The 18,207-nt window shown below is 37.5% G+C and overlaps 1 protein-coding gene across 1 annotated transcript; it reads left to right on the top strand.

Moving 5' to 3' along the window:
* The first annotated feature begins 5,898 nt into the window (after positions 1-5,898).
* On the top strand, positions 5,899-6,801 carry LOC127448081 (protein reprimo A). The gene has a single exon (XM_051710361.1). It carries the CDS (start codon positions 6,124-6,126, stop codon positions 6,433-6,435), a length of 312 nt encoding a protein of 103 aa, XP_051566321.1. The 5' UTR covers positions 5,899-6,123; the 3' UTR covers positions 6,436-6,801.
* Positions 6,802-18,207: the final 11,406 nt, after the last annotated feature.

Consider the following 18,207-nt stretch of genomic DNA (forward strand, 5'->3'; position numbering starts at 1 on the left):
TTTCGGGCACAGGATGAGAATGACTGGAGATAAGAGGCGTGTCTATCTCAAGACAAAGCAGTGCGCAAGTGCGCCGCAGACGCCTGGTACATGCAGACTGTCAATGACAAATCTCTCATTAATGTGCGAGTTTATATCTCACAATTGCGAGTTTATATAACGGAATTGAGAGTTTATATCATGTAATGTTGACTTTATTGTTGCATTTGCAGTGGCATTTCTCATCATTGTTTCGCATTTTCTCGATGGAACAATCTTACAAATATATCATTAGCATAATTAAGTTCAATATAACTATACTATACGTGAATAAAGCATTTGATTTAAAACAGTCAACGTCTGTTGTAGCTACAGAATAAAGCCAGCAAACGCTCAGATGCACTTTCATTGCCTGTCATACGTAAGGGACCGTCTAAAAATTCCACCCATTGAACTAAAGTATTGGGAAAATATGACATCTGTCTATCCACTGGCAGCCTATTACAACCTTCAAAGTCTTAACATTTATTTTCACAGTTTTTTTAAATATATAACTTCTATATAATAGGTTTAAGTCAGTTGATTGACTGCTTGGATATTTTAGCGCTGTATTTGGAATTTTTAGACGGTCCCTTAGACGGTCCCTTAGACGGCAATGAATACGCATCTGAGCGTTTGCTGGCTTCACTGACGTGCACAGAATGGGGGCAGCAGGAGCGCAACACCCTGCCCCTTTTGTTCACAAATCTAAAGGTGCCCGTTTGGTCGTCCAGAAAAAGGGGAGACATTTTAATAATTAAATTAAAATAGTTAAATAAAACAAAATTAAAATTTCATCATAATCTCACAACAACAGTAATAATGTGTTATTATGAGATTTCTTTGTAAATCGCGGGCGTATTAAAGAAAATTAAGAGGAGGTGCCTTTAAGAGCATGCGCTACAGCATATCGGGGGAGGAGTCCAATCGCAAGTGATTCTCCCTATGCCCTACTCACTCCGAAATGCAGAGCCCTTGAAGTGGGAACTCTGAAGGAAACATGGCATTACTGTATGAATGTATCCTTCGCTAACAGTCTTGTGGAAGGGCCCTCTGAAAAAAAGTTTCATTTTCTCACTTTCGTTTTGAACAAGCTTTCGAGTGGCATCCCCTCCCACAGGAGTGCCCTTCAAGGATGCAAAAAATACAGTTTTGAATTTGCCCCGGAACATCGAAGTGCCGTTACCTCAGACAAGTGACAGGTCAGATGAAAATTCCACTCCGTGTGTGTGTTGTAAGTTCATAAAAAGAATAATACACAATTGCTACCGCGTTTCTGACATCGCGTACTACTAGTGTAGACAGATTTATTTATTATAATGGGAGCGGTCGCATCGCTTTCAGTGATATAAATTCGATTAGTCTTTTATAGAATATTGACATAAACTGAAGGATCTGTCAGGTTCAGCCAAAGCCAGTTTGGTTTTGTTGAAACTAATAAGCCATAAGACTAATCACTTTCAGAAACATACCTTTAGGCTACCACAGTACCGCAGCTCCCTATACACATATTACGCAGTCTCCATAGGGCACCAACTCCCTAGGGGGTTACCATCATACCCTAGGGGGGCACCAGAAACTCCACCGGCTGCCCTTACTCGCATGCTATACGTTATTCAAGGACCCTTTAGAATTTGCGGAACACAGTCGATCTCCTCGAGTCCTCGCTCTCGCACTTTCGCATCATGCCTTCACACCGTGCACAACGTTACCAGGGTAATGCCATGGTACTGAATATTTGATCATGTTCATAGTTCATGATACTGTCATGGTACTCCAAGGCAGGGGTGGACCGGAAAAAGAAATTGGCCCTGGATTTTACATAGAAACCGGCCCAAAATTTGTTGAGCAGTGTGGGGGTTGTCGCTGTCCTTTTCAGCATATCGCGGCCCCCTTCGGCATAACGCGGTGTCGTTTTGCTGCCCTCTTCGGCCCGTTCAGCATAACACGGCGGTCCGTTTCAGCTTATTGCTGGCCGTTTGGCTCCATTTTGCTGCCAGCCCACTGGGAAAAGTCCCAGTTCTCCCTATGGCCAGTCCGCCCCTGCTCCAAGATACTATAAAAAATACCATGGTTTTACTATGACACATGTCATAAACATGGGGTTATCACAGACCATGTCTGAAAATAAATAAATAAACAAATGTATTACCATGGTGCTTTTTGTGAGAAATATGTTCAGTATATATTGTATATACAAGAAAATGGTTAAATACTCAAAAAGCAAAGAAATTAGTTTAGTATTTATAATTACTACTCATTCAACAAAAAAAAACAACAACAACAAAAAAGAAAAAATCAGTGCCGTTTTTTATCCTTCTGCCCCTGTCCCTGCTAATGTAAATGATCACATTTAGTTTGAGACAAAATACTTTATGTTCAAGGTGATTAAATCAGTTGGGGGGGGGGGGGGGGGGACTAGATTATTTATGAAAAATGTTCAAAGTGAGATCACATTGACTGATCCAATTACAATGGAGATTAATTTGTTTATAAATTACCTGAGATGTTATTAAATGCCAAATTTGATTAAAATAAACAGGAAATGGTGCATCCTTATCTGAAGTGTTTATTTGAAGTGTACATTATCTTAATGTGATACTCAAAAAGCACATAGCTGTTCCAAAGTATCTGCATAAATTGATTAATGTTGCCCTATAACTATTGCCCCTATATCTACACAATACAACTAAAATCCCCCTAAGGGCCTTTTTCCTCAAGTGTGGGGTAATTAATTTTCACACAAATCATGTTGCTTCGTCAATGCTCAATTAGAAGACATCATATATTTTTTTCAATCTTGTAATACTTTGCGACCAGAAAAAAATACATTTTTTTAGCCCCATTGCAGCCTTCTTACTCTTCATTGTTGATCCATGAAAATGGATTGAGGACATTGTAAAACGCGATATTTTTTTTACTTTAAAATTTTTTTTCTACAAAATATCTTATTACCAACTAAAACAATTAATAAAATCTTAACACAAGAGATTGCCTTGACAATGCGTAATAAGTGGTTCGTTTTGGCAGCCCAGAGTAAAATCCTAAAGGTGCCACAGCGACATCTGTTGTATGTTAAACGTAGAGACAAAAAAAGTCAGTGTAATTCGTGGATTAAAACGTGTTTATTGTAATCACATTTTCCAAAGCTATGGCCAGTTGTGAAGTTCACCAATAAGGTTACAGCGGACAACATTACAGCTACTAGCGACCTCAAGATAAAAACGCGAGTTGTATTGTGGATGTGTTTTGTGTACATTTCTCAGACAACTGAAAGTGTTCCCAAACTTTTGGTAACTCTGCACCACTTTTTCAGACATACTCACACGTGCTTTATTCCCCCAGCGGATTCTCTCTCTCTCTCTCTCTCTCTCTCTCTCTCTCTCTCTCTCTCTCTCTCTCTCTTTTTTTTTTCATTCAATTAGCTAAAAAAAAAAATTAAAAAAAAAAAAAATTATCTCATTATGTATTCACCCTCATGCCATCCCAGATGTGTATGACTTTCTTTCTTCTGCTGAACACAAATGAAGATTTATAGATAAACATTTCAGCTCTGCAGGTCCATACAATGCAAGTGAATGGTTGCCAGACCTTAAAAGCTCCAAAAAAGCACATAAAGGCACCATAAAAGTAAATATGACTGCAGTGTTTAAATCAATGTCTTCTGAAGTGATACAATCACTTCAGCTATGAACCAGATCAATATTTAAGTCCTTTTTTACTATAAATCTCCACTTTCACTTTCAGAATTTTAATGTAAACGTGAAAGTGGAGATTTAAAGAAAAAAAAAGGGACTTCAATATTTATCTGTTTCTCACCCACACCTGTCATAACCACTGGAGTCATAATGGATCAATTTTATGCTGCCTTTATGTGACTTTTGGAGCTTCAAAGTTCTATTCACCATTCACTTTCATTGTATGGACCTTAAGAGCTGAAATATTATTCTAAAAATCTTAATTTGTGTTCTGCAGAAGAAAGAAATTCAGACACATCTGGGATGGCATGAGGGTGAGTAAATGATGAGAGAACTTTCATTTGTTGGTGAACTATCCCTTTAAAGAAACAAGAAATATAATAATTTAAACACTAGATGGCAGCATTACCCAGTGTAGGGCGATCACTTGTGGATTTTATGCTCAAGAAAGTTAGAACGTTACAAGAGCAGACGGGGAGACGGGGCTAGTTGTCACTCTTTTTACTACAGTAATTATTTCTCAGGATATGATTATTTTTGAAAGTTGATTTCTGTATAGATGCTTACCTAATAGTCGTGCCTACAAAAAAATAACATATACATGTACAAATGCCATTCACACAAAACAATGACTTGAATGCACATTTTCTATTATGGACATGTTTTCAAAGTCATTTTGAAAAATGTATCTGGGTCTTAACCCTTTGACCATCAAACCAAAGTCATTGGTGTAAGAACACAAAACAGAGAAGACCTCTTTAGATCCTCAAGAATACTGGGTGAAGTTTTATTTTATTATTTTGTATATATATATATATATACACACACACACACACACACACACACACACACACACACACACACACACACACTGGCGGCCAAAAGTTTGGAATAATGTACAGATTTTGCTGTTTCAGAAGGAAATTGGTACTTGAATTCACCAAAGTGGCATTCAACTGATCACAAAGTATAGTCAGGACATTACTGATGTAAAAAACAGCACCATCACTATTTGAAAAAAGTCATTTTTGATCAAATCTAGACAGACCCTATTTCCAGCAGCCATCACTCCAACACCTTATCCTTGAGTAATCATACTAAATTGCTAATTTGGTTCTAGAAAATCACTTGCCATTACATCAAACACAGCTGAAAGCTATCTGGTTTGTTAAATGAAGCTGAAATGATTTGTGTTTGTTTTTGAGTTGTCACAGTATGTAATAGACTGGCATTGTCTTAAGGTCAATATTAGGTCAAATATGACAAAAAAGAAACAGATTTCTCAAGAAACTCGTCAGTCCTCATTCAATGTCATACAAAGGTGTACACTACATCAGCTAGACTGTAAGGTGCGTGAGAAGTGCCCGACGAGACAGCCACATCTATGACAAGTGCTACAGGAAGTGTGGGGTGAAATGTCACCTGAGTATCTGGACAAACTGACAGCTAGAATACCAAGAATCTGCAAAGATGCCATTGCTGCACGTGGAGGATTGTTTGATGAGAACTCTTTGAAGTAGTTTAAGAAGTTCTGAACATTTTTTTGAAATTGTAATAGTAATTTTTCATGTTATTAATGTCCTGACTATACATTGTGATCAGGTGAATGCCACTTTGGTGAATAAAAGTACCAATTTCTTTCCATAAGAGCAAAATCTGTACATTATTCCAAACTTCTGGCCGCCAGTTGGTGTGTGTGTGTGTGTGTGTGTGTGTGTGTGTGTGTGTGTGTGTGTGTTGTCAAATCAATATTTTGGCATTTATTATGATTTTATTTTTTTTATTTTTTCAGGTCAGATGGTGTAACCCTGAGAAAATTTCTTGATATTCTTCGATTTAAAAAAAAAAAAAAAATGTTATTGTTACACCACATTACATTAAGTAATTAAATAGTTTTTGTATGAAATCTAAAAATAAAAAAACACATGCTTTTTTAATTAGATTTTTAAAATATACTTCTTTTCACCATTTTTTATATCCTTAAATGTCATCGATCCAGACCATGCAATGCTTTTAATAATCGGTCCGTTAAAACTTTCCAATTTTAGGTTTAATAAGCAGAAGACTCTCCAACATTACGCGGTGTTTGCTGTAGGTGGCGCCACAAGGCATGACTATAACACTGGAGGAACATCGGTCGCCTCCCATCGCTCAAATGTTTTTTACCCGAGCAGGTGTGATGTTGAGCAGAAGCGCTCAGTGAGTGTAGTTACAGAAGGCAACATCAGTGCGGGAGCGCGTTTTGGGACGCCAGTGCACCAAAGTCGCCGAGCTGGATGGGTGCGCCTGACTTTACACGCACAATTTTTGACAAAACCTCACGTGTTCAGACTTTCACATCCGAACTCCCTGAACACATTGATTCATTCGAGGATTTTATCTGCGCCGTGTCTTTTGGAAAGTGGACATGAATTCTACATTCAACCAAACTGACGGTGGAATCTTCTCCAACCGGACTGAGGAGATCCTGTTGTGCTGTAACTTCTCATCGGTGGTGACGGATAACGGCTTTATGGCGGCCGCTCCGGACGAGAGAAGTCTCTTCGTCATGAGAATAGTTCAGATCGCGGTGATGTGCGTCCTCTCCCTCACCGTAGTCTTCGGGATCTTTTTCCTGGGCTGTAACTTGCTTATCAAGTCGGAGGGAATGATTAACTTTTTGGTAATGGACCGGAGACCCTCCAAAGAGGTAGAGGCGGTCATCGTGGGCGCGTACTAAAAATGATGAGGATTATCTACTGCCAGAAAAGAAGTGTGACCTGTCAAGTTTATGCACCACCTGATGGACACAGTGTTATTTGTCTTGGTCTGAACTTCTATGGAAATAAACTGAACGCACTGTCTCCTTATTGCGCACACGCCTTTTCACCTTCTTCATTTATGGATGAACCACCCAAATCTCCTATGAACATACATGCATGAAGTCTTACATTTGTCATTGAAAATATTTATGAGCAAACTCAGATGAGATTGTTTTGTAATGGTTATGGATCTCTCATCTGTAAAACACAACGTGAGCACTGCACAGACTAGTTATTTGTTGTTTGGTACGATTAAGCTGTCATGTTTAATACAATAAATTCATATTTCGAATGAAACTTATCTCTTCTCTCATACTGTCAATATGTAATCTAAACTTTACCCTTCTTTACAGAAATGCTGTGTGTCATGAACAGTGTAGCCTACAAACTAAATATGTGCGTCATATAGGAACGTCTATGTTTTAGTCAAAATATGACTTCAATAACCCTGACTACATAAGGTTGCATTAATGAACATCAATTGTAAGGGTTAGACCAGGTATACATAGATCTTTAAGGAAACAGCTTCCGTTTTTGACTTTTTAAATGCTGTTTTAAATCTGATTAAGTGTAATTAAATATGATGAAAGTAGCCTTTTTGAGATTTTATTCTGTACTGAAGCTTTTTTCTGACAAAAATTTAATGTCCCACATACTGTTGGGCAAAGGGAACGCTCCATTAAGCCTACATGTAGTTTTTTTGTAAGGATTTGTTTTTATTATTATTGTATTATATTGTTTAATATTATACAAAAATAGTATTTGAATGATTTTAATCTAGTTTTTAACCACAGGCTACCCATGATTTCAACCATGAGAACTGTCATTATTAATTGTTCCACAATCATTAACAGAAAAGTGCTCGAATTTTTGTTGCGAATGTTCCTTCCGAACCAGCTTTTGAATTGGATCAAATTGATTGGTATGGCGCTATTCACACCGGGTACGACAAATCGTACGGTGACTATCCAAAGGTTTTATTTTATTTTATTTTACAGAGGGCGATCGTTTTTTTTTTTTTTTTTTTGGATCAGATTGCAAGAAAACTGACTGACCAATGAGATATGAGCTTTTTGTTATTTTTTTTTTCTAGAGTCTGCTGCTGCACAATCCAGTGCACTGATGCATGGCTGGCAAACTGGCAAACACCCACATTGTATGTGCAGATGCTGATTTACACAGCCCCGAAAATTAAAACTAAATAGTTAGAGTTCATGAATCCTTTACTACAAACATAAACTTTTTCTGTTTTTGTAAGTCTGCTTATAATATGTTCATGCATTATATCCTACATGAGCATTTATAAAGATACCAGTGTGTATTCCTGTGCAAATATGCAGTAAATAATTAATATAGAAGCTTAAACACCTTTTATTTTAAGAATATTTATGTAATGTGCTAATACGTCATATTTTATAATATACCTGGTGTTTTGTCCTAATGTACATTATGTAAAATACAGTAGGCCTATAATAAATATTAAAATATCAGCGTGGTTTGGCAATTCATTTGGACTAAGCTCGTATTAGTGAAATATTGCATAAAAGACTCTTTATATACAATATTTTCTACGAGTGTAGCCAAGCGAATTGCCTTTAACAAAAAGTATTGCTGTAACATTGTTCATTTGCTCGTCACACACAAGAAACCCTGAATTCAATACAAATATGCAATAATTAAATAAAAGACCACGTAGCAAAATGCATGTCAAATATAAAGACACAGAGTGTATATTTACATTAACAGTGTTATTAACAGTGCAACAGTTTTATGAACAGTGCAACTTTATGCAACTTTACACATCTTACTTGTACTACAAACACAGAAGTAACATAATGAAACAGTTATGTCAAATAAGGTAAATACAATGCCTTAACAGTTAAATATATTAATGTCATGCATTGCCAGCTGAATGCTTAAAAGGATAGTTCACCCAAAAATGTAAATTCTCTCATCATGTACCCTCATGCCATCACAGATGTGTATGACTTTCTTTCTTCTGCAGAACACAAAGACAAAGATTTTTAAAAGAATATTTCACCTCTGTTGGTCCATACTATGCAAGTGAATAGAGGCCAGAACTTTGAAGCTTCAAAAAGCGCATAAAGGTAGCATACAAGTAATCCATAAGACTCCATTGGATAAATCCATGTCTTCTGAAGTGATATGATAGGTGTGGGTGAGAAAGAGATCAATATTTACTGTAAGTCCTTCACTTTAAATTTACACTTTCACCTCCACATTCTAGTGTGGAAGTGACTTTCCCTTTCACGTTCAGCCACCTACTGGTTGGGGCTGGTCACAGGGTGCAGATTTATAGCAAAAAGTACTTAAATATTGATCCGTTTCTCACCCACACCTATCATATCGCTTCTGAAGAATGGATTTATCAATCTGGAGTCTTATGGATTACTTTTATGCTGCCTTTATGTGATTTTTGGACCACTTGCATTGTGAGGACCTACAGAGCTGAAATATACTTCTAAAAATCTTTGTTTGTGTTTTGCAGAAGACAGAGAGTCATACACATCTGGGATGGCATGAGGGTGTGTAAATGATAAGAACATTTTAATTTTGGGGTGAACTATCCCTTTCAAGATCCATGCATAACCCAGAATTAATGTTTGTAGAACTGCGCTGCCTAATCTACAGGGGTGAAGAAGTTTTTCATTTTATTAGTTTCTGTCTTGACGTGAATTGTAGACCTTTTGTCGGCAATTCTGTGCTTTTTGCTCATCTTGTCCTGCATGTAGATACAGTGAGAGACATTTATAAATAATGTCCAACAAGAGAATTTATACACACAACACAACCCAGCACTTCTGCACAACATTGTCCAGTCCAGATAAACCAGAGGAAAGTATACAGTAGCAGTTCATAAGCAGTGTTGGGTTTAATGCATTACTAAGTAATTAATTACTGTAATTAAATTACTTTTTCATTGAAAAAAGTAAAGTATGGGATTACTCTTAATTTTTCAGTAATTTAATTACAGTTACTTCTGATGTAATTGCGTTAAATACTGTATAGACTCTAGAACAATTATATATAAAACAAAAGTGAATTTAAAATCGAAATTTAACATCTAATGTTAAAATGTATGTTTTCTAATTTAATGCAGCCCCCTTAAATTCTTTGGCCAGTTTATGAATAATTTATTGGATTTTATATGATTTATTTGAAAGAATTAAAAGAACAGTTTCATGTCTATCTTGTATTTTTCATCTGGTTGAGGTTAATCAGGGTTTTAGAAAGTAATTACTAATTGGTAATAAGTAATGCAATTACTTTTCAGAAAGAGTAATTATTACAGTTATCATATTACACTGTAGATGATGTAATTAGTAGTTAGTAATTAATTACTTTTTAGAGTAACTTACCCAACACTGTTCATAAGTGTTCATGCAGGTACAAGAAATTAACAGAAATTAGCTTTCTGTGTAAGTTAATGTAAGGACATACAGCAAAACATAAAGCTTTGTACAACATAATGAGTTCAGATAGATTTTTGTTAATCTTATGTTTCACTTAACATTTTTAAAAGAACATACTACATTTAGTCAAGAAAAAATCTTCAAGTGGTCATTTAATTGAAAAATGTGGTTTATTTGAATGTGCAAAAAACAAAATAAAAAAAAAAAAAAAACAATCCAATGGTGCATTTTAAAGGCAAGTCAAATTGGCCTTCTATTGTTCTGGTTTGGATAATTAAATGCAATTAATCAGTGGTTTGAGTTCAGAGCTAAACTATTTAAATCCAATTAACTGTTGCCTAATCAAACAGTTGCATAACATAGCACAACCTGCTTCTGTAACTATCAATAATCATGATATTTTGTGATTTTTCCCTTTGTATAAGCATAGAACTGTAATTTTTCATTATGTGGCTATCCGTCAGATTACACCAAATTACAGCCTGCACAAATCAGTAAATCTCTTCTAAATGTGTTTACAGGGGCAGGCAGAGGGCTGTTGATTAAAGAGGCTTGCCACTTTTAAGGCACATCTATTTATTAAAGTGTCTGTAAGAGCTGAGAGCTTGTTAACTTCACAATGAATAATTTTACAGCAGCAGCATCAGTATTGAGCAGAGATATCAACTTTAACAGAGAGATGCAGTCTGTCCTTATACATGCCATAAGAATAGTACAGAGTAGACAAGAGTAAGAAACTTTTAAGCTACAAATTCTTAATATCTGAAATTAGTGTTAATGTAAATTACAGTGATAAAGGAAATGTAGTACCTGAATATTGATCCATTAGCAAAGGTAATTGTGTAAAACTTTACATTAATGTTCCCCTTTGTAAAGGGTTTATTAAGGGGTTTGTTAATGACTAATACAAATGCATTATAAATCACTGATATGCAGTTACAAAAACATGAATAAAAAAGTGTGGCTTTCATGCAATACTTGGTAAATAGTGAGTATTTTAACTGACAAGTTATACATTTTTAAAAAATACACTTATTCATACTTAAAACTGATTTATGACACAACATACCAAAAATAGACTTGTATAGTGTGATTAAAAGTAGGGATTATGTCATCTTGCTACAGTCTGCTTTGTCACAACTCACTTCTGTTGTCACTTTCCTTGTCATGTTGATGACAAAAGAATGGTTTAAACTAGTCCTTTTCAGGTCTTCATGCTCATTCACAGCATATACTTGTCAGGGTTTGTGTAGTGATGAGGCAAGAGAGCGAGGATCCAAACGCAGAAATTTTAATTGAATTTTAAACAGAAGAGAATACAACTATGAAGGCAGACATTCAAGGAAGAAGGAAACACAAAAACTACAGCAATATGCTGGTTTACAATGCACTAACATACAAACAAGAATCGACCAAGGAGCCAGCGAGGTGGCTCCAGGAAGAGAGCGGGGTCCGGAGGCCAGGGAGGCAGCTCCAGGAAGGGAGCGGGGTCCAGAGGCCTGGGGCGTGGCTCCAGGAAGGGAGTGAGGCCTGAGGCGTCTCCAGGAAGGGAGCCGATGAACTGTTTGGAGGCCTAGGTGGAGGTCTCAGGAAAGAGACAGTGTCTGGCGGCCAGGGATGAGGATCCAGGTAAGGGATGGCTGCTGGACAGGTGTCTGACTGAACATGGAAGGCCGCTGAGCAGAGGTCAGACTGGACTTGGGCGGTCACTGGGCAGGGGTCAGACTGGGCAACAGCCTCCGTGGTCAGAAGCACTGGCAGAGACTGGGAAATGGCCTCCATGGCCATGAGCAGAGCCAGAAGGCCTGGAGGCCATGGTGTCAAGGGTTTAGGGGGCGGAGCCACAGGAGGCGAGCCAGAGGTGGCTCAGGAGACGGAGCCACAGGAGTCTCAGGGAATAGAGTTGCAGGGGTTGGAGCCGGAGGAGGCGGAGCCACAGGAGGCTCAGGAGGGGGAGCAAGCAGAGCTGCTGGAGGAGAAGTGAGCTAAGCCACAGTAGGCTCAGGGAATGGAGTTGCAGGGGGCGGAGCCACAGGAGGCTCAGGAGGAGGAACAGGTGGAGCCGCTGGAGGAGAAGTGGCCGCAGACACAGTAGGCTCAGGGAATTGAGTCTCAGGAAGCGGAGCTGCAGGGGGCAGAGCAGTATGCGACTCAGGAGACAAAGCCATGGGAGGCTCAGGGGATGGAGCGGACGGAGCCACAGGAGGCGGAGCTGCAGGACTCTCAGGAGGCAGAGCAGGTGGAGCTGCAGGAGGAAGAGTCTCTGAAGAAGGAGCAGGCAGAACCGTGGAAGACTCAGAGGGTGGAGCCGTGGAGGGCTCGGGAGGAGGAGCGGGAAGCGGAAGGGCCTCCATCGATGGGGGTCTCCAGAACCACCGGAGTTAGGAGCAGAGGGGCCTCTGTTAAGGGTGTTTTCGGAACCACCGGAACTAGGATCAGAGGGGCCTCCATCGAGGGGGTCTCCGGAACCACCGGAGCTAGGAGCTGAGGGGCCTCTGTCGAGGGAGTCTCCGGAACCACCGGATCCAGTTCAATTTGGCTGCCAGATTCCAAAATTTGAGGCAGTACGCTGCTGCAGGAGTGGACTCTTGGGAAAGTATCTCAACAAGTACTGCTGGATCCATTTTGTGGTCTGTTCTTCTGTCAGGGTTTGTGTAGTGATGAGGTGAGAGAGCGAGGATCCAAAAGCAGAACTTTTAATGATAAACAAATGAGAATACAACTATGAAGGCAGACATTCAAGGAAGAAGGAAACACAAAAACTACGGCAATATGTTGGCTTACAACGCATTAATATACAAACAAGAACTGACCAAGGAACAAAGAACAAGAGGGCATATATGCACACAAGGGCTAACAAGATGACGAAGAACACCTGTGATACAATTAGAGCAATGGAACAGGAAGACAGACATAAGAGGAAGATACAAAACTTATTTTCAAAATAAGAGCCTTGGGGAAAACATAAAAGTGAAGTGACATGACAATACTGTAACATATAATAAAGTCTGATGACCATTAAACCATACTTTATGTGCAGGTTTCTAATGTTGGCAACTCCTTAATAAATACTTCATATGTGTCCACTTTACATTACAATATACAGTATTTTCATGGTTTACCAATGTTGAATAAATGTTATTAAGTATTTATAACATGTAAGGGAAACGGGTTCAATAATTGGTAGGTATTGCATGAAATTTCAATAATTTCAAAGAGATATTATGCCATAATAATAATAATTTTTTTTTTTTTAAAAATGGACAAAAATTCAACATTTATTTATACACAAAAAGAGGGTTTGTCAGCTGAGGTATCCAATGTTCTTCTTACTTTTTTAATATTCACGGAGCACTTTAGTTGCACATTTTTATACTGATGAACAAATAAAAGAACACTGGATATCTCAGCTGATAATCCCTCTTTTTGTGCATAAATAAAAGTGTTGCAATTGTTTTTTTTTTTGTGGTTTTTTTGGGGGGGAATGTAGTGAGATACTGCATGAAAGTTAACATTGAAAAGTTAATTAGTTAGCATTTTGTTATAAAGCATAGTAATGATTTATAAAGCATTTGTAAATTAATTATTAGTCATTAATGAACCCTTTTATAAACCCTCAACAAAGGAAACATTAATGTACTGTAAAGTGTTAATGGTAATAAATCGTACAATGACAAATAATTCAGGCACTACTCATGAAATATTTATATAAATATTCAGAGTGACTTTAATAATCATTAACTTCTGATTATGCCTAAATGCACAAGTCTCCAGGTGTCCACAAGAAAAACGGAAAATGTCATGACTGGCATCAGTTGACTCATGACCTTTGTTTTGTCTTCAGTTCAACATTTACATAGATCACATTTTAACTCTATATGTGTGATTTGCATTAAAGGGATAGTTCCAAAAATATATAAATTCTCTCATCATCCATTCACTCTCAGGCCACCCCATTTTATTTCTTCTGCAGAACTAAAACAAAGATTTTTAGGAGAACATCTCAGCTCTGTAGGTCCATACAATGCAGAAAGAAATGCTTTCTTTTTAAAATATTTATGTGATGTGCTAATACCTCATATTTTATAATATAGGCTACATGTAGTTTTGTCTTAATGTGCAGTACTGTGCAAAAGTTTTAGGCACTTGTGAAAAATGTTGCATAGTGAGAATGTCTTAAAAAATAATGACATAAATAGTTTTCATTTATCATTTAATGTCAAACAAAGTCCAGTAAACATAAAAAAGCTAAAACAAAATTTGGTGTGACCACCTTTGCCTTTAAAACAGCCCCAATTCTCCTAGGTACACCTGGACACAGTTTTTCTTGGTTGTTGGCAGATAGGATGTTCCAAGCTTCTTGGAGAATTCACCACAGTTCTTCTATTTATGCTGTCTCAATTGCTTCTGTCTCTTTATGTAATCTCAGACTGACACGATGTTCAGTGTGTGTGTGTGGGTGGGGCTCAGTGGGGGCAATGCCATCTGTTGCAGAGTGCCCTGTTCTTCTATTCTAATCTTTTCTATTTGCAAAAGTAATGTTTGGGAGTCTAACATTTATATTTCCTATTGACACACTACAGCAGAAGATATAAATAACCATCTTAAGACAAATGCTTTTGTGAAACATCTTATGTGCCTAAGACTTTTGCACAGGACTGTACATTATTTAATATGTAGGCTATATCAATGTGCTTATTATATTATCCTGGCATTTAAAATAGCAGTGAGGTTCTGCAATCCATTTGGACTAAGATTGGACTAATATATTGCATTAAAAGATTCTTAATATGCAATATTTTACTACTACGAGTGTAGTACAAACAGATTGCCGAACCTCACTGCTATTTTTAATGAAAGGATAATATAGGATAATAACATAACTATTCCTGTAATGGTGCTCTTTTGCTTGTCATGCACAAAAAACCCTGAATTCAATATAAATATGCAAAAAATAAACACTGTAAAATCTGTGAACCTGTGTTTTCTTTTCAAATTATCTTTGTACTGTTCTGTTGCATTATATTTAAGGCTACTAGCATACTGTACCATACTTAATGTATATTATTCCACCTGTATTTATTTCATTGTCCCTTGCTGTATATCATCTGGTCTGTGACACTGTTTACACTGCTGAAGCAACACACAACCAGTCACGCCACTCGAAAAAGTAAACACACTTGAACTGATGCTAAAATTTGTGATGCTGCTTGTTAGTAACTCGGCAGAATGGGATCATTGTCAGGGTACTGGAACATTTAGTAGCAACATGTTGACTTTCCATGTTATTACTTAGCACCCGTGGTCAAATCATTATAACTCATGGCCTCTTGTGGCTTTTTGATTTAATGCCAGTAGCCTTTAGTTACCCTTCATCTGTCAAGTTTTTCAAGAAGTTGTCACAGGGTGAAGAAATTTGGAACCTGTAGACCTCACAGCGGCCACTGTCTGATCCAGGGTTGCACAGGAAGTCTCTTTCATGTCCAGGGGTGCAGAGAGTGTCCTGAGTGATGATTAGACGACACGTCTGAGTTCTAGCTCATCCATCAGATGACTGGCAGATTCGTCCATACGCTCAGTGGGGTTATCAATGATCATGATGTTGATTGACAGCTCTACTCAGCAGTGTGACAGAGTCATTGCTTCTGCTCCTCAGTTCTTCACTGCACATGTACATTTGAGAGAGACCAATGTCACATAATGTTGGAAGACTGTTTGCAAAGAAGTATTAGATTGATACTTGTTTTTGTATGTTTTAGGAATTCGGGGATTCATGCCCTTTTTTTTTTTAACTGGAAAAGAAAAACTGTCCTGGGGTATGTTTCCTGTATAACAACGTAACTCACTGCCTAACCACCATAATACAATGCATCGTTGGAGAAATTGACTTGCTAGTCACAACTGTTTCCCAAAACACTAGTAACTATGTTGCACATCCACCGTTCGAACCATGTTGGCTCAGCAACATAAAGCTGTCATTAGTGGTGTTATGCGGGAGTTGGAGTGATAACTTCTGCAGAAATTAAATCATGATAGCTCATTTACACATACACCAGAAAGCAGTTTAATTCAAGAAAGCTGCTGATGAAACGAAAGAGGTGTGCACTGTTTAATGGGACACATACATAGTGGGGTTTCCCTCCACATCAGACCTTGGCGTTCCCCCTATGCACTTGAGTGCATGCACATTTTTCAAAAACATATAAACAGCACTTATGCATTCACATTAACACATGAAAGCTGCATTTTCAGACAGAACCCGTGTGTGATAAAGCAGTTTCTCTTAACAGTTTTTAATCCCTTAAACTTAAATGCATGTAAATGTGGTCAAATTCTTGACAGAATGAAAGATTTAGAAGCCTCAGCGAAGTCAAATGATGTCCACACAGCAAACTAACAAGGAACTATGCTGTTTTCAAATGATTGTTGGAACTACAGATTCGAGAAATACCAAATCGTTGAACTACTGTATGTTGGTAATCGATGGAACATGCGACCATATTTGGCTAAGTCAAGTCATTTTTATTTGTATATCGCCTTTCTCAACACACATCGTTTCAAAGCAGCTTTACAGAAAATCATGCATTAACAGAAAATTAAACTGTAATATCTATAAAGTCTTAGAGTCATCATTGTGTAGTTTGATCAAATACGATTGTGAATTGTGTTTAAAAATAAGTAATTAAATAATGATTGTATTTATAACCCCAGTGAGCAAGCTGAAGGCGACTGTGGCAAGGAACACAAAACTCCATAAGATGCTGGTTAATGGAGAAAAATAACATTGGGAGAAACCAGGCTCACTGTGGGGGCCAGTTCCCCTCTGGCTAACATCATGAATATAATGCCAGTATTACTTACAGTATGTATAGTGCACTTGTGAAACATTCACAAAATGCTTTTGTGAAATGCACCCCATCAGTGTCTCTTGTTGCAACCCAAAGCAGTACCAAAACTGTGTAAAATATAACAAAACTTTCTAAAATGTGTTTTCCACTAAAACGTGTTTAGTGTGTGCATTTGTATGACTGTGCTATTAATTGTTGTTGAGATGTGACTCTCTGCAATTCTAAACAAATTCTAGTGTCACAGAGTTTCTTTCTTTCTTTCTTTCTTTCTTTCTTTACTTATTTATTATTGTTTTTATTGATTGTTGTGTGACAAATAAAAACATATTGGCTGAATTCAAAATTGCGTACTACCATATTACTCTTACTATTTCTGCCATGGGGAGATATGGCAGAAGTAGTAAGAGTAGTATGAGTAGTATGCCATTCCGAACTCTGGCATATTTTTGAACTGGTTCCATGTCTCTTGCCTTTCATTGGAAACAAACTTGTATTACCTTTTTGTGTGTGGATTTAATTCCACATCTATATATATTCCCTTGGTGAAATTGGCTACATTTCTTTATCTACAATTCCATAATCATTACTTGGGCTTCTCTTTACATTTGTCCCCAGACTCCCCACCCCTTGCAACACAAATACACATATTACCTATGCACGTTTTTTCACTAGTAACAATTATAATTTTTGCATTCAAATAGCTTTTCATGCATATAATTTTCTAATTTTCCTTAACTCTTTTAAAAGGATGTTTCCTTTGGTAATTGTTTTATTTTTTATTTTTATTTTTTGTATCAAACTCTCTTGGCATTCTTTCCAAACTTTCTTTAGTGAAGAGCAGGCATGTGACGGTATTCGGTTATATGGTATATCACGGTAAATAACACAATATTGTTATCGTGGGCACTTCAAAATACAGTAAATAATTCTAGATAACCTTTTGGCAACATTTTTTTGATTTTTCTGATCGCACAGTAGTTGGTGTTTTCCAATAACGAATCAAGATTCACAACAATGCGTGCACACGGCACAAATGACACATGCACACTCTGATGTAAACAAACCAGTATGGAAGAGAAACGTGGCTAAAAGGAGGAACGCTACCGACCCTTTATCCGCATTCTACAAGGGTTAAGTTGGTAGAGTGGAAGTATTTTGGGTTCCATAAAAATATACAGGGATTGTTGGTTGGAGATGGTTTCCATTTGTGTAAAACACATGGGAGAAAAGCGGCAGCGAAACTGCCGTGGACAACATGTCCGCTCATCCGCGGGACAATCATTGTGTGCAATTCAGCGAGTTAAATGTAAGTTGTGATAGTTCTGCTCGTCTTTCCAAACTGTTTTTGAAAACTGAGAGACTACACTTTAAGAGAGCACTAGCTAAGTGCCAATTAAGATGACAAACA

The sequence above is a fragment of the Myxocyprinus asiaticus genome, chromosome 11 (genome assembly GCF_019703515.2).
Source record: "Myxocyprinus asiaticus isolate MX2 ecotype Aquarium Trade chromosome 11, UBuf_Myxa_2, whole genome shotgun sequence".
NCBI classification, from domain to species: domain Eukaryota; kingdom Metazoa; phylum Chordata; class Actinopteri; order Cypriniformes; family Catostomidae; genus Myxocyprinus; species Myxocyprinus asiaticus.